This window comes from Phocoena sinus, chromosome 1 (genome assembly GCF_008692025.1).
Source record: "Phocoena sinus isolate mPhoSin1 chromosome 1, mPhoSin1.pri, whole genome shotgun sequence".
Classification (NCBI taxonomy): Eukaryota; Metazoa; Chordata; class Mammalia; order Artiodactyla; family Phocoenidae; genus Phocoena; species Phocoena sinus.
This window is the reverse complement of record NC_045763.1, coordinates 43,934,089-43,957,512: the sequence shown is the minus strand read 5'-3', so window position 1 is coordinate 43,957,512 and position 23,424 is coordinate 43,934,089. Positions and strand designations below refer to the sequence as shown.

Below are 23,424 nucleotides of genomic sequence, written 5' to 3'. Positions count from 1 at the left end.
CTTGTTTATCAATCTAACAATTTCCCCTTTTTAATTGAGGGTGCTTAGGTCATTTATAATTAATGTGATTATTGATATGGCTGGATTTAAATCTAGCATCTTGCCACTTATATCCTATTTGTTATATCTCTTCTTTGTTCTCCTTTTCTTCTTTTTCAGCCTTCTTTATATAATTCCAGTTTATTTTTGTTGGCTTATTAGCTATACCTCTCCATTTAAATTTTTCTAGTGGTTGCTTTTAGATTTTTATTCTACATCTTTACTTATCAATCTACTTTCAAGTAATATTATGCCACATCCCATGTCACATAGAAACTTTACATCTGTATACTTCTATTTCCCCTTTCCTGGAAATACCCTTTGTTTCTACGTAAGTTATAAACTCCACAAAACACTGTTGTTAGTTTTGCTTTAAACAATTATCTTTTAAAGAGTTTTTATATTTACCTATATATTTAACCATTTCCGCTGCTCTTCATTACTTTGTGTGGTTCCAGATTTCCATTATTTGGTATTCTCCATGAAGGACTTCCTTTAACATTTCTTGTGGAATAGGTGGCTGGTAATATATTCTTTTAGCTCTTATATTTCTGAAAAAGCATTTTGCTTTTCATTTTTGAAACATATTTTTACTAGGTATAAAATATAGGTTAACAGGTTATCTATTTCAGTATACTTTAAAGATTTTGTACACTGTCTTCGGATTGAACTGTTTTGATGAGAAGTCTGCTGTCATTCTTATACTCATTCCTCAGTATATAATGTGGATTTTTTTCTCTTGCTGCTTTTAAGATTCTTCTCTTTACCTCTGGGGTTAAGCAATTTGATTATGATGATTATAATGTTCCTTAATGTAGTTTTCATCCTGTTTCCTGCAGCTGGAGTTCATTGAGCTCTTTGAATCTATGTGATTATACTTCTCATTAAATTTATAAATTTTTTTTTTTTTTTTTTGCAGTACACAGGCCTCTCACTGCCCTGGCCCCACCCATTGTGAAGTGCAGGCTCTGGACGCGCAGGCTCAGTGGCCATAGCTCACAGGTCTAGCTGCTCCGCGGCATGTGGGATCTTCCTGGACTGGGGCACGAACCCGTGTCCCCTGCATTGGCAGGTGGACTCTCAACCACTGCGCCACCAGGGAAGCCCCTAAATTTATAAAATTTTTGATCACTGATTCTTCAAATATCTTTTCTGTCAACCCACTTCTCTCCTTTGGAGACTTCAATTACAGAGTTAGGCCATCCAGCACTTCCCACATCTCAATCATGTGCTGTTCATTTAATTTTTCAGCCTTTTCTCTTTGTGTTTCATTTTGGATAGTTCTATTGCTGTTTAAAGTTTATTAAATTTTTTCAGCAGTGTCTGATCTGCCATTAATCTCATCCAATGTATTTTTCATCTCATTGTCATTTTTGCTTCTTGAAGCTTGATTTGGGTCTTTTTTATATTTTCTGTGTCTCTCCTTAACAGGTATGTGCCTTGATCTTGTTGAAGCTTTATTTTAAGCTTGTTAGGTAGGATCAGAGCAGCCTAAATTTATGGATAACTTCGATCCTTAGGAATTATTTGTGCCTTTCTTACTCTAGCTCATAAGAATTCAAATTATTCCTGGACCTTTGAGAACTGTTCTCCCTGCTCCTTTCCAGTGTTTTTCTCACATACATGCAGTGATTAGTAATCAGCTGAAGACAAAATAGGAACCTCCTGCAGATCTCCAGAGTTCTTTTATTTCCATAATCTGTCTTGTAAATTCTAGCCATCATGCCCTCCCTACACTGTCTTCAAGGCAGGGAGACCTCTAGGCTCAGTTTAGGCTCCCCCCCCCAACTGCTCTATGGCCTGGAAACTCCAGACAGTAAAGTAGGGTAATCATAGGGCTCACCTTCTCTGCCCCATTGTCTTTTGCATTTTCCCCCCACATATTTTGTCTTGATGTTTAGCTATTTACAGTGGACTGCTATGTTAGTGTGCTAGTGCTGCTATAAGAAAGTGCTGCAAACTGGTGGCTTAAACAATAGAAATTTATTGTCTCACAATTCTGGAGGCTAGAGGTCCAAAATTAAGATGTCAGCAGAGCTGGTTCCATTTGAGGGCTGTAAAAGGAAAGATTTGTTCCAGACCTCTCTCCTTGACTTGCAGAGTCAAGGACTTGACCTGACTTCCATCTTCTCCCTATGTCTCTTCATATCACCTTCTCTTTATGCATATCTATGTCCAAATTTCCCCTTCTTGTAAGTCATACTAGATTAGGGCTTTACCTCTGTAAAGACCCTATAATCAGCCCTACAATCAGATGTAATCATTAAACTGATGTCTATGAAAATCGGTTTAGTATAGTGTTTAAGAGTAGAATTAGAGTGTCTGGGTTTGGAATTAGAGTGTCTGGGTTTGATTCTAGCTCCAACACTTGCTCGCTCTGTGCCTTAATTTCCTCATCTGTAAAAAGGTAATTACCCTACTCATTTCACAGAAATAGTGTGAAGATACACAGATGCTTAGAATAGTACCTGATATATAATATACCCTAAATAGATGTTAGTTAACACAATGATCAAAATAATCTCATCATAAGAACATGAGTAGCGTTACCTAGACCAACAGAGATCTTGCATGGCCTTGATGAAGGAGATTAGAAAATTTATATACAATGACTACTTCATTTATTAAAATTACTACTTCAGAAATATTATCTTCTAGCTTTCTAAGCTTAAAGTCTTTCCTTATATGGAAAAAAATGTTGCCTGCCATTTCAGTAAACAAAGAATGTTGCCTGCCATTCTGGTAAACAACAAATGTTGCCTATCATCAAGTCATCAGCCACTGCACCTGCCACCAACAGTGCACCCTTAGTAAATCAGGATGGAGAAAAACAGGGTACTGGCCCTATAGAGAGTTAAGATGCCTGTCTAAGGAATAATTTCAGTGAGCCCTGACTCTTGCATTTTCCCATAAATAGAAAAGCACTAAAATCATTAACTTGAGATGTCTGTTTTTTTTTTATGATTAGCAGTACTCTTCTGATGTTCAACTACATGTTTTGTTTTGTTTTTTCCCAGCAAAAACTCCTATATATCCTGGCTCCTCCCTTACCTCTTTGGAACAGCTCCTCAGAGCTATCTGAGAGGCTGTATCCTGGGCTACAGTCCTCAATAAGGCCACTGTATAAAACATAATTCTCAACTTTTACGCTGTGCTTTTCTTTTTTTTTTTTCAATTGACACTTAGAGGCCTCCTCTCTCCACATTTTACATATAGTTGCCAAAACTCAGTTTTCTAAAATTCTACTTTGGTTAATTCACTTTTCTGCTTTAGAACCTGTAAAACCTCTACAAATTATCATATTAGAGTCTAGACTCCTTTGTGTGGTTTCTGAAAGCCTCTGAATATCCAGCAGTCTCTTTGTACAACTTCATTTCCCAGTCGCCTTTAGCCTCTTCTTCACTAGGCAGGTTGATATCTCCCATCCTCCCTACCAGACATGCCCATTCCTGGTGCTTTCCTGCCTTTTGTTTAGGCTGGTATCTATCCCTCTTTTCACTTATTTTCCACCCTTCACTTTATAGTGCCTATACATCCATCACCGTCCATTTCAAATCTTTCCTTCATTTACATTTACATGAATGTTTATAAACATCTACATGGAATGTGCTGCTCTGGCTGTTAGGGATTCAGGCTCATTTAGACATAAAGCAAATTCCTGACTGCTTCATTTATCAGAGCTCTCCCTTCTTTGAATCTTTAATAAACTTCCAATAAGTTTCAGCACTTATTTCCACATTACTTTATCTTTTAGCTGTTTTTATATTATTTATATATCTATATTTTGTTTTTACATTTTATGTTGTTTATATTTTATTTCTGTTTCATTCAATATATATTTCTTGTGCAATTACTCTATACTACATAGACTGTTAATGATACAGTGGTAAACAAGACAGACACAGTCCCTCATAGAACTAAAAGTCTAGTAGAGAAAACAGACACTGAATAAGGAATTACAAATATAGTGAGTATTACACATAGAATGTGTGTTATTAAATGAAAGCCTATCTGAAATAAATATGTGGAAAAATGAAAGCCTATCTGAGAAAATGCCATTTAAACTGAAACCTGAAAATTGAGTATGGGTTATGCAAATGAAGAGTAGGGGAAGTGCAACAATTAGAAAAGAGCTTGTGCAAAGGCTATAAACAAAAGAAAACATAGTTCAGGGAGTGATAAGAAAAACTAAAGGTACAAATAAAGAAAAATGAATGAGAGGAAAAGTGGCATACTGTGGTGATTAAATGAAATTATACGAAATTACTTTTTCAACTATTAGACACAAGACAATTCAAATGTCCAACATCATGAGAAATAAAATTACACTGAGTTAAAACAAAAATTGAATTAGAAGGGAAGTCAGTCTGCTAAATCAAGTAAGAAAAATAAGTGATATATAATTGGTAAGCTTTATTGAAACTTAAATGTAATAAATGACAAGAAATAGTTACTGTTTTTGAATAAAGATTTCTGAACCTGCACAACCATAAACCTAGGAGGCAGAATTCAGATAAAGGCAGATAATATGAATGGCAGTTGTTGTCATGAATGTCCTCAGTCAAGTACTGAAATAATTATGGGGGTCTCAAAGCTTTTACAAATATACTTGTATAAACAGATCTTATTACCAAACACAAAGTACCATCTTGTAAACATCAAGGATAGCAATGTACGTTATCCACTTGCAGCTGACATCTGATCATCTCACTTCTGGCAATAAGCTCCCAGAAGGCAGGCAAAATGTCCGATTCATCTTTGTATCATATCATAGAATATATTTAATAGACGTTTGTGAAATAGATAATAACATTTCAAATATGGGAAATAAAACAAGTTTTCAAAGCATAGCCTCCTTTAAAAACTATTTAGGGCATAAATTACATAAAAATAGTTCTCTTTAAAGATTTGACTCTAGTTTAGCATGGTTCCAAGGTAGGACTATCTAATAGCTAATTGTATCCCATGAAAAATTAAGCACACATTCTAACTACTATTTTCTAGTGTCCTGAAAAAAGCCATCAGACAGAAAGCCACAGGGTAAATGTTTTCTTCAAATAGGTCATTCCTACATAATAATACTGAGCCCTGAGCTTAAAAGTCCAGTAAGACATTTCTGTGATTTTAAGTGTATATCAAGTATAAAATGTTTATTGAATGTACAAATGAGTAAGTGAATAAATGGCTGAATGAGAAAGGAAAAAAGAAAGGAAGAAAAGGAAGAAAGAGAAGGAGGGAACACGTTATTTTATACCAAGATATGGTAGAAGAAGTAACTGTGGAGTTATCACCCTGTCTAATAAAACAACAAATTTTAACATTATATCAAACTAATTTTTAAATTTTCTATTTTAAATCACAATGATTACTATCCAACACTTTAGAACCCATTTTAAGAAATTTTTAAATTCAAGTACTACTTCACATGGCAAATAGGCAAGAACAGCTATTACATAATTCTGTTATGTGTAGTATGCACAATTTCATTTTAGTTACAAAATACAGCTTAATTCAAAATGCAAACATTTGCTTTCAAAAACTTATTTAAAAATAATTTTGGGACTTATAGGTTAGCTATGATTAAACATTAAGTATAGTTAAAAGTAATATATACTTATAGAAAGAGGGAAAAATAAAAGATCCCACCACTAATAAATATTATAAAGTTAATTTTATACCTCAAAAAGCAAATCTGTCACTGACTGTCAGCATCAAAAGGTCAAAACACAACACATGACACAAGCAAAGACTACATAAATCATGAATTTAACATTTTGTCTTTCTGTTATGGAATTCCCTATCACTGATCTAAGTCATATAATACTATGAACTGATTTCACTGTCGATTAACTAAAAATTTACATGTAATCATGAATTTCTCATCTTCATTTTTGATATTCAATTATGAAAAATTCATGGGAAATCTTACCTCATTGTATCTGTTGCTGGGAATTTTGATGCTGGTTTTCCGAACTTCCATATCAACCACCAAACCTTGAACTACTGGCAATGTATACTGGTAATTTCTAAAGTCCTGGGCAAAACCAGATTGAAGTGGAAGAAAGAATTCATCAATGGCAGGATTTAATTTATAGTAATAAAATTAGCATAAATAAAAAGAATGTCAAAATTAAAAGATCTCATTCATTTAAATAACAAGAAAATGTATAATGAAAGCCCCATTGTGTATATTCTACTCTCTGATTAGTCTGTAAACTCTTACAAAGAAGCAGACTAAAAAGTTTCATATACCCTTTATATACAATATTAAACAAATACTTGAATGTTTATCCCTGCTTTGTCACCACCTAACATTTTCTGTATTTATTTAACTATCTCCTCCCTCTAAGGTAAGCTCCAATAGGGTAAGGATGCTCACTTGTTTTGTTCTTGTTATATCCCAAATGCCTGGAACATCCTGGGGACTAAATGAATACCTGTAGAGTAAAACATGCATGCATACATACTCCACATCTAGTGTGGCTGAAGCAAAATGAGCAAGAATGGTAGGAATTGAGGTCAAAGTGATAGCACGCAGCTAGATTTCATAGGGTCTGGTAGGTCACCACAAGGACCTTTGCCTTAACTTTGAAAAAGCTTTTGACCTATTTTGACGGATCTCTCTGACTTTCTCTGTAAAGAATAGATGGAAAGGGAACAAGAATAGAAGAAAGGATATCAGATAAGCATAATAAAAATAATCCAGGCAAAAGACAGTGATAACTTGAACCAAGATGTTAACAGTTCAAAAGATGGTGAGAAGTTATCAAACTCTAAATATATTTTGAAGGGAAAAAGGACAATATTTGCCCTTAGGTTGGATGTGGAATGTGAAAAAAAAAAGAGATGACTCTGAATTTCATGGCCTGGGCAAGCTGAAGACAGGAACTGCCATTTACTGAGATGTAAAATATGATAGGAAGGGGAAGTCAGAAGACTGCAGGAGAAGAACCAAGAAAGAATGGTGTCCTGGAGGCTAAGAAAAGAAAACGTGTAGATATTAGTAAGTTGCTGGATGGAACTGTGTGAAAATTATCTTCTGATTGCTTCTATTCACTCAGGGAAATTGGGCTAAGCTATCAGCTGAAACTGAGGAAAGGAGAGGAGGCACTGGAAATTTGAGAAGAGATCACATGCAAATAGTCATCTAGGGAAGTAGGAATGTATTATGGACCAGGAAGGATTGCCAGGTAGGTCCAAGAGCTCCCTTAACGGTATTGGTCATGAATCTAAAATGAGACCGGTGAGTATGCTACTCTTTTTGTCTTCACTCATATTTAAGCTTGGATGTAAGTTAAGAATGAAGGAAGAATTAGATCCAACCAGGTATAATCAATTGACTTTTGATAAAGGTGCAAAGGCAAGTAAATGACAAATGATACTGAAATGACTGGACATACAAGTGGGAAAAAAACAACTTCAAACAATGCCTAACAATCATAAAGATTAACTAAAAATGGATCACTGACCTAAATATAAAACATAAAACTACAAACTTTTTTTTTTTTTTTTTTTTTGCGGTACGCGGGCCTCTCCCGTTGCGGAGCACAGGCAACGGACATGCAGGGTCAGCGGCCATGGCTTACGGGCCTAGCCGCTCCGCGGCATGTGGGATCTTCCCGGACCAGGGCATGAACCCATGTCCCCTGCGTCGGCAGGCGGACTCTCAACCACTGCGCCACCAGGGAATCCCAAACTACAAACTTTTTAGAAGAAAACATGGAGGAAAATGTTTGTGATATAAGTTTCAGTCAATAGGTTCTTAGATATGATATAAAAAGAACACTCCATAAAAAAATTAATAAACTGGACTTCAACAAAATTAAAAACTTTTGTTCTGTGAAAGACACTGTTAAGAGAATGAAAAGATAAATTACAGACTGGGAGAAAATATTTTTAAATGATACAAATCTACCAAAGGACTTACATTCAGTATAGATGAAATACTCTCAAAACTCAACAATAAGAAAACAACAACCATATTTTAAAAATATGAACAGTTGAAAAAATCTGAACATTCACTAAAGATATAGAGAAGACAAAATAAGCAAATGAAAGATGCTCTAAATCATTCATCACAGGAAACATACAAATTAAAATCACAAAAATTAAAACCACTAGACTCCTATTAGAATGGCAAAAATTAAAAACCAAAAAGGAGAAATAATGAGTACTGGCCAAAAAAAAAGGATCCTTATACCTGATGAATGCAAAATACTGCAGGCATTTTAGAAAACAATTTCAGTTCCTTATAATGTTAAACATACAGTATGGCTCAACTATCCCACTCCCACAGAAATGAAAACTAAATATTCACACAAAACTTAATACATGGATATTTATAGCAGCTTTATTCCCAGTCGCCAGAAACTAGAAACCCAGATATGCATCAACAGGTGAATGAATAAACTGTAGTTCATACATACAATACAACACTACTCAGCAATAAAAATGAATGACCTATTGATACTGAAGGGTACCAGAATATAGTACCCCTAAATATGCCTCTTGTTAATCAGTCTTTGGCCAGTCTAATTTAGAGGGCCCCAGCTGAAGAACCTGAGATGAGTAGAAGAAAAAGATTTTATTTCCTTCCCAACAATACATATAACAACAGATTAATCTCAAATGCATTATGATAAGTAAAAGAAGCCAGATTAAGAAGGCTACATGCTGTATAATTTCCATTATAGGACAGTCTGAAAAAACTAAAACTATAGGGACAAAGGATCAATGGTTGCCAGACATTACAGGTGCACCAGCAAATTTTCTGGTGATGGAACTGTTCTGTATCTTGATTGTGACAGTGGTAGTAACGTAACTGTATACATTGTTAAAACTCTTGGAATGTATGCCAAAAAAGGTGGATTTTACCATACATAAATTTTAAAAAATAATTTTAAACAAAGAGGTAGATTTAATCAGGGTTTACATTTTGCCAGGCTACCACAACACAGGGTAAAAGTGAAAAAAGAACTAGAATTATGTAAAAAAGTGATTTTAATGATGAAACCATGGAATCTTAATGTAGATAAACAGAAAAGCCGGAGGAGTGAGAAACAGTGAAAAGGTGTTGAAATCAATAGGTTTTAAATCCTGGTAAACTAGGGAGAAAGTGATGATGTAGAGTGAGATGCTTCAGTAGATAATCCAATAAATATTTGTAAAAATGAATTGAGATAGGCCATAAAAACCGTAGGCTGCTGTTGCTTGATTACAGGATAAATATCTCCTTTTCATTCCAAAATAGATTACAATCTGAAAGAAAAACTAACTTGTCAAAAATGTGACTAAAAACTAAAGTTACCAAAGAGGGACAAAGGGATGGGGGTTGGAATAGAAGAATAGAGAGAGAGATCTTATAGATTAAAATATAATTTAAAAAATTTCACTTCTGGCCAAGATGGAGAAAAGAGGACTGGATTTAGCCTTCTGCCTTAAACGACCAAAATTCACACAAAACACATGGAACAATGATTTCCAAGACACCAAATTTCAGACAACAAAGGACAGTGGTCCTTGAGAGACAAGAAACAAACAAGATGAGCTCTATGACTGCCCAGGTTATGCTTTAGGAGAGTTTCCAAGCTCAGATGCAGGAAGCGGGAACCCAGGCAGAGGCTGGCAGACTTCCTGAGTTGAGGAGACAAAACTGAAAATCGAGAAAAAAATCAAGGTAGTTAGAGTTCACAGGACAGAGAGGAGAAAACTGCAGAGAGAGAACTCCAAAGGTTCACAGAGGGTCCCATCAGAATAGCAGTGTCCTGATTAGCAAATGTGTGTGAGGAAACTTCTTGAGGCTAGCAAAAGAAATCCCTGAAATGATTATTGGGAGCATTATCTGTTACACAGGTCTGGGAGTAGTGCCTATTGCCAAAACCCAGATAGAAAAAGCTCATAATTCATGGGCACTGGGTAAAGTATTACTGTATAATAAAGAATTTGGCTGACCTCTGCCCCTGGTTCCTGAGAGGTAACCTCTAAACCCATGGAATTTCCTGAGTGATATGAGTGCCTTTGTTATTCCTGGCAGACTCTGAGAGTCTATGTCAGTTTGATGACACTGATGCTAAAAGGATAAGTTGGGGTGGCAGCTGGCCATTTCAGAAACATCAACCATGTGATGAGAGGCTGGGGCTCTGAGGCATGTGATATCAGCCTGACTTCTGCCAAAGTGGGGCTGGAGACTGAGTTCAGTCACACAGCCGGTGATTCAATCAATCAGGCCTTGTAGGGAAACTCCAATAAAAACTCAGGACACAGATGCTTAGGAGCTCATTCCATATGTATTGTTACACACCAATGTATGTGGAAAGTGACATGTTCCTGAAGACAAAGAAGCTTCTTGTTTGGGACCCTCCCAGACCTTGCACTATGTGTCTCTTCTATTGGCTGCTTCTGATTTAGATCTCCTTTGTTATAATAAAACTGTATCATAAGTACAGTTGACCCCTGAATAACATGGGGGTTGGGGCGTCAACCCCTGCACAGTCAGAAATCCATGTATAACATTACATTCCACTCTCTGAAGTGCAGTTCTGTATCTGTGGATTCAACTAACCATGGACTGTGTAGTACATATTTATTGAAAAAAATCCACATGTAAGTGGATCTGAGCAGTTCAAGCCCTATTGTTTAAGCGTTAACCGCATAGTACTTTGCTGTGTTCTACGAATCATTCTAGTGAATTATCAACCCTGATGGGTTAGTGGGATCTCCCACACTTGTATCTAGTTAGTCAGAACGTGGGAGGTCTGGGGACCCCTGAACTTGCAGCTAGCATCTGGAGTAATGGCAGTCTTGTGAAGGACTGTGCTTAATCTGTGAAGTTTGGCTTAATTCCAGACAACACCAAAAGTCATTACAAATATAGCTGAGCTCTGAACAATGTGGGGGTTAGGGGCACTGACCCCCTCTGTGCAGTCAAAAACCCATGTACAAATTATAGTCGGCCCTCCATATCCGTGGTTCTTCACTGGAGGATTTAACCAAGAATGGCTCAGGTAGTACGGTAGTATTTACTGTTGAAAAAAAATCCACGTATAAGTGGACCCTCACGGTTCAAACCAGCGTTGTTCAAGGGTCAGCTGTATTCAGAAGGGTTTTGCCTTAGTAGTGGGGAATAATCAGCCCTATAATAAACAAGACTTTGGTTCCACCTTACAAATCTTAAAAGCAAGACTCAAAAGGATCAACCTATTTTTTAGATAAATTAACTGTGTTATTTGTAACCAAACTCAAGAATTTTTATAGGAACATAAAAATACCTGGCATCCAGCAAGGTAAAATCACAATATTTGTCATCCAATAAAAAAATTTAAAAATATCAAGGATGCAAAGAAGCAGGAAAATACAACTCAAAATGCTGGGGGTGGGGGGGAAATCAATCAATGGCAACTGAGTCAGAAATGAAACACGTTAGAATTTCCAAACAAGGACATCATAATACTTATTATAATTATATTCCAGATGTTTCAAAAGTTAAGTACAGGCACAGAAGATATAGAAAAAGACCCAAGTCAAACCTCTAGAAATGAAAATTACAATGGCTGAAATTACAGGAAAAAAGAAAAAGGATGGAATCAACGGCAGTTTAAGTACTGCAAAATAAAAGATTACTACAATGAGGTATCACCTCACACCAGTCAGAATGGCCATCATCAAAAAATCTACAAACAATAAACGTTGGAGAGGGTGTGGAGAAAAGGGAACCCTCTTGCACTGTTGGTGGGAATGTAAATTGATACAGCCACTATGGAGAACAGTAGGGAGGTTCCTTAAAAAACTAAAAATAGAACTACCATATGACCCAGCAATCCCACTACTGGGCATATACCCTGAGAAAACCATAATTCAAAAACAGTCATGTACCACAATGTTCACTGCAGCTCCATTTACAATAGCCAGGACATGGAAGCAACCTAAGTGTCCATTGACAGAAGGATGGATAAAGAAGATGTGGCACATACATACAATGGAAAATTACTCAGCCATAAAAAGAAACGAAATTGAGTTATTTGTAGTGAGGCGGATGGACCTAGAGTCTGTCATACAGAGTGAAGTAAGTCAGAAAGAGAAAAACAAATACTGTATGCTAACACATATATATGGAATCTAAAAAAAAAAAAAGGTTCTGAAGAACCTAGGGGCAGGACAGGAATAAAGATGCAGACATAGAGAATGGACTTGAGGACACAGGGAGGGGGAAGGGTAAACTGGGACGAAGTGAGAGTGGCATGGACATATATACACTACCAAATGTAAAAATAGCTAGTGGGAAGCAGCCACATAGCACAGGGAGATCAGCTCAGTGCTTTGTGACCACCTAGAGGGGTGGGATGGGGAGGGTGGGAGGGAGATACAAAAGGGAGGAGATATGGGGATATATATATGTATAGCTGATTCACTTTGTTATAAAACAGAAACTAACACACCATTGTAAAGCAATTATACTCCAATAAAGATGTTAAAAAAATTAAAAAGTTCTAACTCAGAAAAAAATAAATAAAAATAAAAGATTAGTGAACTTCAGGACACAGCAATAAAAGAAACCTGTCCAAAATGAAACACACAGAGGAAAAAAACCACTGAAAAAGAAATAAAGAGAGCATTAGTGGGCTTCCCTGGTGGCGCAGTGGTTGAGAATCTGCCTGCCAATGCAGGGGACACAGGTTCGAGCCCTGGTCTGGGAAGATCTCACATGCTGCAGAGCAACTAGGCCTGTGAGCCACAATTACTGAGCCTGCGTGTCTGGAGCCTGTACTCCGCAACAAGAGAGGCCGCGATAGTGAGAGGCCCGCGCACCGTGATGAAGAGTGGCCCCCACTTGCCGCAACTAGAGAAAGCCCTCGCATAGAAACGAAGACCCAACACGGCCATAAATTTAAAAAAAAAAGAGAGCATTAGTGAGCTGTGAAACAATTTCAAGCAGGCTAATAAGTCTATTAACAATGGAGTCCCTGAAGGAGAGGAGGGGTGGACAGAAAAATTATTTGATGAAAACTATAAACACACAGATCTAAGAAGCTCAGAAAACCCCAGCACAAGAAACTACATGGAAAAAAACTATACCAAGGCACATAATCAAATGACTCAAAAACAGTGATAAAAAGAAAAATTTCAAAGCAAAGAGAGAAGGATAAAACATTATGTAGACAGGAACAAAGGAGGGAAAACATATTTCTCATCTGAAAAAATGCAAACTGGAAGGCAATAGAGCAAATCTTTAAAATTCTCAAAGAATTAAACTGTCAGCCTAGAATTCTACACCCAGCGAGAGCATCTTTCAAATACAAAGGACGTTGTTAGAAGTACAGATGCTAAAATAATTCACCACCAGCCAATCCACACTATAAGAAACATTACAGGAAATCTTTCAGGTAGAAGGACAATGACACCAGATGGAAATACAGATTTATACAAAGGAATGAAAAGCACTGGAAATGGCAACTACACGGGTAAACCTACAAGAAGCTTTCTTAGTTTACATCTCTTTAAAAGATAACTGGAACTGTAACTACAATCGCATGACAGAGTGAGGAAATAAACAAGTCCCCCAAAAGCAACTAAACAGTTGGGTAGATTTATTAAAAAAACAAAACAAACCAAAAAAACCATTTCAGTGCCCTGGAATTAGAACAAAGACATACAATACACTGAGATGTGTTCATTCATAAAAACTACTGAACTTCAAGTAAGAAGAATAGAGTTGAATCTGTGATTTTCTTGCCTGGGGCTGCCTTTAGCCCTGTTCATAGTTCAGCCTGGGCAAGGTAGTTTGTGAAAACAATAAGCTTTGCTGCTTGAAGGATCTTGATTGATTTGGAGTGTCTCAGTTAAAGTGGTAATCTCAGTGGCTAGTGAAAAGGACCAGTGGCCCTGTTAGCCTGAGGATGCTAGCCTATTTGGAGCAAGTAATGAGCAGGCAGACTAGCGAGAGATTTAACAAGAAGTTCTGGGAATGAGACAGACATATGGAACTTCATGAACTCTCCAAATACCCAGGACTGACCTTAGTCTGTGCACATGTGCAGCAGTGACTTAATGGGCCCAAGCCAACCAACATTCTTGGTCAACAGGGTTAGAGCCCATGCATGTGCAGAGGAGACATGAGCAACTCCAGCAGAAAAAAAAAGAATGACGTTTGAATCCCAGTCCATGCAGATCCATCAAGAAAGTATAGATGCCTTACTGGCTAGAGGTATCTGAACACAATCTCTGACCAATCTTTGGCAGAACAGTAAGCTACACAGAAACAGGGGACACCATCAGGATGCCAAGCTTAAAATTAAAACAAGACATAATGCTGGGTGCTTTAAGTATAACTACTCCTCACAATAATCCTGCAAGGTCACTTAGTTAGTGTATAACCAAGAGCCAGAATCCTGTACTATTTCATTCCAAACCTCCATATACTTTCCAAAGAATATACATGTTCTGTTCTTTTCCTATAGTAAATCTTCACCTACGTGAAGCAGCAGGGTATTAACAAAATAATAAAATCCTTCTCTTCCTTCTCATGCAAACCCCAGTAAGGAAAAAGAAAATAAAAATTCCCAACTTACTGCAAGAAGATTCATGATGGTATGCCCCGTCTCTCCAAACAATGGCTTCCGAAATCTGACGCTGAACAGTGGGCAAGGATAAACTATGGAAATGGGAAATGATCAGACTAAGTTTGGCAGCTTAAAATTTTGGCAAAAGAGACATCATGTTTCATAGAGTTCTCAAAATATAATTGTAATGACTCATTAGAGCATAAAATTTAGGGCTCAGAAAGCATTTACCATAACAGCATCACAGACAAATTCGGAGCCTTCTACAAACCGCACCAGTCTTTTGATGCAGCTGTTTCAAAAATGAACTACATGTCTTAAGAAGCACTCTTTTCCAAACTGGATTAATATATTCCAGGAAACAAGTATCTCCTGATTCCTCTGCGCTCAGGAAGTCTAAAAGAGTTCACTCTTACACATTTCTGATTCAGGACCCTCCTCAGACAAGCCAAATACCAGGTGATCCTATTAGCTGGCTCACTCCTCGAACTTTACAGTTTCAACTGCCTGTACAACACAGGAAAATACAAATGTTTTTCCTCTGCACACAATCCTTTCCTTTCCCTACTTCACTTAGCTGATTCATATGCTTCTTTCACAGTTCAGTCCAGAGGTACCTTGGTCCTTCATTCTTGGTGAAGTTAGAGCCCATCTTTGAACTCCCAAAGAACTCTGTTAACTTTGAACATGTGTTTTGACATAATATACTACTATAATCATGATTTCTACATCTTCCTTACAAAGGTTCCCAAGAGCCTATAACCACATCTGAGCCATTTCTGAATTCTGGATTTATTACACATGGTAGGCCTTTATTAAATTCTTGTTGAATGAATGAATAAATAAGTGAAAGACTGAAGGTGACCTGCTGAAAACATATAATACACTGTTTTATGTTTTATAAAATAATTTTTAATGATCTCATTTGATCCTCTTAATAATACCATGCAATATAAAGGCAAGTATTATTATCTCCAGTTGCAAAGGACACTGACAATCAGACAACTTGAATGACTTCACCCAAAGTTACAGAGCTAGTAAGTGGAAGAGTTAATAACGTTATTCAAGTGGTCTGATTCCTAGACCAGGGCAACGTTGATTAGGAAAAGATATAAAGTTTAAAATAAAGCTTGCATGGGACTTCCCTGGTGGTCCAGTGGTTAAAAATCTGCCTTCCAATGCAGGGGATGCGGGTTCGATCCCTGGTCAAAGAACTAAGATCCCACATGCTGCGGGGCAACTAAGCCCACGTGCTGCAAGTACTGAGCCCGCGTGCCTCAACTACAGAGCCCACACGCTCTGGAGCCCATGTGCCACAACTACTGAGCCCGCACACTCTGGAGCCTGCTCGCCACAACTAGAGAGAAGCCCGTGTGCTGCAAAGAAAGATCCTGTGTGCTGCAACTAAAGACACAACACAGCCAAAAATAAATAAATAAAATAAAATAAAATAAAATAAAATAAAGCTTGCAATTAGGCCTTAATATCTTTAAAAACAACCACAGCTTAGTTGCACTGCTATGGCCATGGGCAAGGAGGCTCTTTTGTTGCTTACTTTACCAGCTGAGAGTGATCTCTATACCACTAGCTTCCAGTATCTGTTACGTTATATAAAATATAATCTGTCATAACTATTTTCTAACCAAGTGACAAAAAAATACTTACCATATACAGATACTATAAAAAATAGTTACTTGTTGATATTCATTTCTTCTGAAGATGATCATGTATCTATCAATTAACCTATAAAACCAGTAAGTTTACAAGGCAATGTTATCTTGAGTTCTTCCCATTATAGCCAAAATAAGTAGAGACACTGGCCAAATTTAGCTTAGCTATTTCAAAAGAATACTTCCGTTTAATTGTATCACCATGGGGCTCTCTGAATATCTCAAGTCTGTTTAGTCATTACGTCTTGGTCATAATGCTTAGAAGAGGGTATTTTATACTTACGTCGATATTCGGCTCCAAGTCTCAACATTAGTCGGATGGGAAACACTTTAGCCCAAGGAGTTTCCCATTTCTGGATGAGAATCCCAAACAAGTAAGATGGGGTTGGGAGTACTAGGTCTTGCAGTGACTGGTAAGTAGATGTCACATATAAGAATCCGCCATGTTCTTTACTGCCAAGGAAACTTTGACTGAAGAAGGAATGTCCCAAGTTGCCTACAACATTCCCTAAAACAAAAAAGTTCATTACTTACCATCAATAAATCAATCATATTTTTAATAATCATTATTATCAGCACTGGGCCAGACACTACCAAACAATAATTCCCAACCTTTCACTATGAAAGACACATATTTATAAAGTTGTTTTTAAATAAATGGCATTTATTAAATGAAAACTTGTTTTCCAGTTTCATCAGGGCTTCTGGTGAGCATAAAATACCTTGCATTATCACACTCTAGTTTGTCTGGCTAAAAGCCAAAAATATTGATGCCTTCCTTTAGACTAAACTTACTGTATGAATTACTTTAGAGGTCTCAGTATAAAAATTATTGCCTCAAATGTCACACAAAAAATGTTAAGATTAGGTACCTGTTCTCACAGAGCTTACAATCCCATTGAGTAAATAAATTCAATTCATGAACATAAAGAATTAAGACATTAAGTACAACTATATATATGAGATATTAAGGGAAGAAACTTTATGGAGAAAGTAGTAAAACAGACAGGATTTATTCTATTTTTGGTTGAGACAAATATGAAACATAAACAACTTAGGGTTTATTTAAATTCATATTAGGCAGGTTTTTTGTTTTTTAGTTGCAAATGCTCTTAACTAAGCACTTTCTAATTCAAATATTTTCTGAATGAAACAGCAACAAATCACCCTTCATTAAGGAGACATTTTCCTCAGTTTAGAACTACAAAAGAACTTCATGACAAGAGCTGTTCAATAATGTAACAGCAGATTTGTTCACTAGACATGTGCAAGCTTCCTTTGATGCCTCTGAAAGAAATAACAGCAAATACAGAAATCGCCATCAGAGAAGTTAAATGCTTACTTTCCTTGAAAAATAGAGTCTATTTGCAGAACAGTTCAATGATGGAACATAGAATCCTTGAGTGAAGTGGAAGCTATGCTGACAGTAGGGAACACAAGTGAAGGGAAGACTTCCCCACAAAACCAGAAACTTTATGACTGAAAGCCATGTTCACCTGCACATCATCATCTGCCAAATACATTTAGGGGTAGTACCCCTTGCCCCAGGATTAACAAAATCTGGGGGACCTCTCTGGCGGTCCAGTGGTTAAGACTCCACGCTCCCAATACAGGGGGCCGGGGTTTGATCCCTGGTTGGGGAACTAGGATCCTGCATGCCACTTGGCACAGCCAAAAAATAAATTAATTAATTAAATTAAATTTAAAAATAAAAAATAAATGAGAACCTACAGGGGAAAAACCCCCAAATCTGGCTTTACATTTAAGCTGCTGGGCCAGATCTATAAAAACAAAATAGGGCTTCCCTGGTGGCGCAGCAGTTGGGAGTCCGCCTGCCGATGCAGGGGACACGGGTTCATGCCCTGGTCCGGGAAGATCCCATGTGCCGCAGAGCGGCTGGCCCCATGAGCCATGGTCGCTGAGCCTGTGCGTCCGGAGCCTGTGCTCCGCAACGGGAGAGGCCACAACAGTGAGAGGCCCGCGTACCGCAAAACGAAAAAAACAAAAAAAACCCAAAATAATCCCCATATCAAGGAAGTAGTACGTTATTTTGAAAAAAATCAGATTTTGGAGTCTCAGAAACATGGGTTTGAACACTAGTCCCATCATTTACTATTATGAGATTGGGGGCAAGTTACTTGACTTGAGCCTCAACATCTATGACAACAAGGGAAGATTATACTAAGTTTCAGACCTGATGTGAATAAACAATAGAATATATGTAAAATGACAAGCAGCACCTTGCACAGTTTGTTCTCAAAAAATGTTAACTATTACTTTTATAATGCAAATATACAAATAATGAATGATCAACCAAACATTATACAACTTTCTTTGCTTTATCAAAGATTTTAGAGTAAGGTTTTTATAAATTTTCATCTTTTCACTTGAGTTGGGGTGTGGGGAGAGAATGGGAAACAAAAGAGAAGATTTTTTTCCCTCCACAATGGAGACTACACCACAGGAGTCCTCTAAAGCTCTATTGACAGCATGTTTATCTTTCACAAGAATACCCTAGTGAATACAGCTCAGAGGTGAAAACTGTGTTAAGCTTGGTACTCAAAGCATTCATTCATTATTCCTTTGGGATCTCCCTATAAGAGACTGGAATCTATTACTGGTTATTGTTCCACAGATACTAATAACTTTTCTGCTTCTACCACCTAAAAACCCTCCTCCCTACCCAATCACACTCAGATTCTTCATTATGTCCCTTTACATTATAAAATATATCTTTTATTATTTAAGCATTTACTTTCTTAAAAATTGAAAAAAAAATTGATAGATCTCTATCAATTCTAATGAATAATTTAGATTGCCATTTATCATCTCATCTAAAAATAAGTAACATTCCATGGGTATAGATATCAACTAAAATAAAATACTGGGTATGAGAATTTGACCAAAAAAAGCTTTCATTTGAAGACTTAAACTGGGGCTCCAACATTAAAAAGAATTCCAAAAGAAAGCAATGTTGGGAGTGAAAGAGAAGTAATACTCAAAGAGAGAATAACTAAGAACTTTCCAAATTAAAGAAAGAAATGTGTTTTCAGATCAAAAGTACACTTTAAGTACAAAAATTAGCTTAAAAGTATTCTAAATACATTTTTGTCTAAGTTAATTCTTAGGCTGAGATAAACTTTCACATTAAAAAAATGAAAGATCAGGGACTTCCCTGGTGGTCCAGTGGGTAAGACTCCGTGCTCCCAATTCAGGGGGCTCGGGTTCCACCCCTGGACAGGAAACTAGATCCCACATCATGCCGCAACTAAGAGTTCGCATGTCGCAATTAAGAAGTCCGTGTGTCGCAACTAAGAGTCCACACGCCGCAGCTAAGAAGTCCACATGCCAGCAACTAAAAGATCCCGTGTGCCACAACCAAGACCCAGTGCAGCCAAAATAAATAAATAGGTAGGTAAACAAATAAATAAGTAGTTTTTCAAAATGAAAGAGCAAACTTCATTGCGTTTGAGGCCTATAATTTTATTAGTATATTACACATTAATAAAAATAAAATTCAAAGAAGTTGAATGCAATTAATACCATACAAATCAGTAATATAGTGCCTTAAAGTTTACATTGCCTTTTGATAAATCTATATAGGATAAGAAAGAAATTTAAACTAAGCAAAAGTGCATCTGGGTTAACCCAGGTGGCTACAATTTAAAGGAAAAAATAAGGAAGACTACAGAATGAGAGTAGGTGACAAAAAGAGATAATAAAAAGAAAAAGATCTTTCAAAGATCTGAAATTATAGAAACTTCCCAAGTGACCTGCTTGAGTGACCCATGGTATTTCTTTCTCAGGAACCAGAGACACACTGGGTCTCAGAAACACTCTTAAGCTGATCTAAATAGTATTTTCCCTTGTCTCCAAGTCCCAGTGGGAACAGGAAGTCAGGAATAATAAGCACAGCATTTTTATTAATAGAAGTGTTCTCTCAGGACTCCTTTCCTCCAGGTGCTTTTCCGCCAAATGACAAAAAAAGCTTGCTAGTGACATCACCCCAACTGATTTACTCCCCAACTCACAGTTTTTAAATTAAGCCTCTCCAACGTGCCAGACCATTTGTTCTAAAGGTTGGTATACAGAGTTGACCCAGACAGATAAAACTCTTGCCCTCATAGAGCTTATATCCTAATGAAGGAAGATACACAAACTATTTCAGTTAGTTAAGTTAGTGATAAATGTTTTGAAGAAAATACAACAAGGAAGGTAATGTGAATAATTGACGGGGGCAGGGGAGAGAATACTTCTTTAGCCATGGGAGTCAGGGAAAATCCTCAGAGAAAGAAACATTTGAGAACAAACCTGAATGAAGAGAAGAAATCAGCCAGTAAAGCTCTGAAAAGAACAGCACTCCAGGTCGGGCAGGAGTAAATTCAAAAATCATGAATCGGAAATGAGTATGACAGGTTCAAAAGTCACAAAGATGATCAATGTAGCTAAAGCAAACTGAGGACTATTAAGAGATAAGGTCAAAGAGACCTTTAAGGACTAGATCATATAGGACCTTTATAAAATGGAGTTTATTCCAATTGCAGTGGGAAGACAATGGAAGGTTTAAGGCAGCTTTAATTGTGCCATCATATTCATCACCATGTTACTAGGCTACACAAATGTGCTCTCAATTCATAAGGATTAGATTAGGACACCCAAGAGATAGTTGAGAGAAGATAAACAAGTCTGCAAATGTAAAATTCTGAATAATTTAAAGGGAACAAAAAGCTGTTTTCAAATGTAGAAATGATCTAACCTACAAGGTTAATATTTATGTTCTGTGCTTATAATTGTCTTCTTGCTTTGTTCTGAAGTTAAATCTAAAAGTTGAAAATCAGTAACAGTGTAAACCTTATTATATCCTTAATAATCATAAAATTATTATAATTGATTATTAAATATTAATCAATTCACATTAACATTTCTCTTAAATTAATAATCTTCTTGAAGAGAGAAATATTAAACTGGAAGAATTCACTGAACAATGTACCCAGGATCCAGCACAAAAAAGCGGAGAAAAATTATACAAAAGAGCAGTTAAGACATATTGAAGACTGATTTCAGAGGCCCCAACATCAAAAAAAGGTTTCCAAAAATAGACAACATTGGGAATAAAAGAGTAGTAACATTGAAAGAGATAATAATTAAGAATTTTCCAAAGTAAAGAAAGAAATGTTTTCAGATCAAAAGTACACTTTTAGTATTCAGTAGTAAAAATAAAAATAAATCCACGTATGTGTATACATAATAGACCCATGGAATAGAGTCCAGAAAGAAACCCATGCATATAAGGTAAAATAACATTCAAAAACAGGACCAAGGTAATTCAATGGCAAAAGTATAGTCTTTAACAAATGGCCCTGGAACAACTGAATATCTATCTATAAGCAGGAAAAAATCAAAAACAAAATGCACAAAAAAATTCCCAAAACAAAACTTCGAGAACAAAACTTCAAGCCTTACCTCATTCCCTGTACAAAAATTAACTCCAAATTAATCATAGATCTATATGTAAAAGCTATAACTATACAACTTCCAGAAAAATACAGGTGAAAATTTTTGTGACCTTGGGTTAAGGCAGATTTTTTAGGAAACTGAAGATAAACTATAAAAGAAAAACTGATAAATTGGACTTCTATCAAATATTAAAGCTTCTACTCTTTGAAAGATAGTTAAGAAAATGAAAAACATAAGTCATAGACTGGAACATAATATCTGCAAAACGCACTATCTGATAAAAGACTTGTATCCAAAATTTATGAAGTACCAATAATTCATTAAGAAAACAGCCCAATTTTTAAATGGGCAAAAAAAGAGCTACAGATGGCAAATAAGCATATGAAAAGATGCTCAATATCATTAGTTATTAAGGAAATGCATATTAAAACCACAAAGAGATACCACTAAACACTCATTAGAAAGGCTTTTTTTTTTTTTTTTAAAAGAGTATCAAGTGGTGGCAAGGATCCAGAACAATTGGAACTTTTCATACATTGCAGGTGAATGGATAAACAAATTGTGGTACAGACATCCATTCAACCATATGGATGAATCTCAAAAGCACTGCGTTAAGTGAAATAAGCCAAACATAACAGTGAGATTCCATTTATATAACCTTCTGGAAAATGCAAAACTAGAGGGACAGAAATCAAATCAATAGTTGCCAGGGACAGAGGGTAAGGGGAGGGGATTAAATACAAAGGGACATGAGGCAAGGTTTAGAGATGATGAAAACATTATATATCTTGATATTGGTGGTTGTTACCTGACTGTATCTGTTTGTCTAGACTCCCTGAACTGAATATGTATATTTATATACAGTAATATATGTCTGAAAAGGCAAATATTATTAGATACAAATTACACCATAAACCTGACTAACAAAAACTCACAGAGAACTTTAATAGTGGACTTACAGATAATCAAGGATAAAGAGAAAATCCTAAAAGCCAAAGAGAAAAGACAAATAACTACCTGTTAAAAAGAAAAAAAAAAAAAACTAGACTGCAGGAGATGCTAGAAGACAAGGAAGTAATACCTTCAAAGTACTTGCTAAGGGGAGGTTAAAGGAAGAAATGAAGGAATGAGAGAAAGGAAGAGAGGAAGGGAAAAAAATCTGTTAAGCTAGAATTTTGTAGCCAACTAATTATTCAAGAGTGATGGCAAAATATTTCAAACATACAAGGACTAATGGAGTTTAACAACCATAGGCCCTCACCAAGAGAACTAATGAAAAGATGTATTTCAATAAGAAAAGCAAGTCCTAATGGAAATATGGGATACTAAAATAGCAGATATAGAGAAAATATAGTGGCAAACTTAATAATTTTGATTGAATTGAATATTGATACTGATTTTTATACTGATATTAAAAATTGAATAGAATTGAATTAAGTAAAAACAATTATTTTTTCTTTTACAAAAGGTAAAACCAACCACAACAATAGTAAGAATGGTAAAGATATTAAACGAGTGAAGTATGCTTAAGTCTGTGTCACGTTTGGGAGGACAGAAACGCTCTGAGGCAGAATTCTGTCTGCTTCCTGGTGTACATGCCTTGTTTAATTCCCTCCCCTTGCGTGGGGAAAACACCTATGAATATGATGGGTGTCATTCCCATGATTAGGTTACTAATTAACAAACTCTGAGTTCATCAACAG

General features: G+C 36.3%; 1 protein-coding gene across 2 annotated transcripts in view; it reads right to left on the bottom strand.

Moving 5' to 3' along the window:
* ZFYVE9 (zinc finger FYVE-type containing 9) overlaps positions 1–23,424 on the bottom strand; it is a 194,445-nt gene that overhangs the window by 28,850 nt on the left and 142,171 nt on the right. For both annotated transcript variants that reach the window (XM_032625358.1, XM_032625368.1), the window contains 3 exons: positions 16,548–16,772; positions 14,604–14,686; positions 5,969–6,073 (listed from right to left, as the gene is read on the bottom strand). In XM_032625358.1, the coding sequence (XP_032481249.1) occupies positions 5,969–6,073; positions 14,604–14,686; positions 16,548–16,772 (413 nt within the window). The remainder of the gene's footprint in view (positions 1–5,968; positions 6,074–14,603; positions 14,687–16,547; positions 16,773–23,424) is intronic.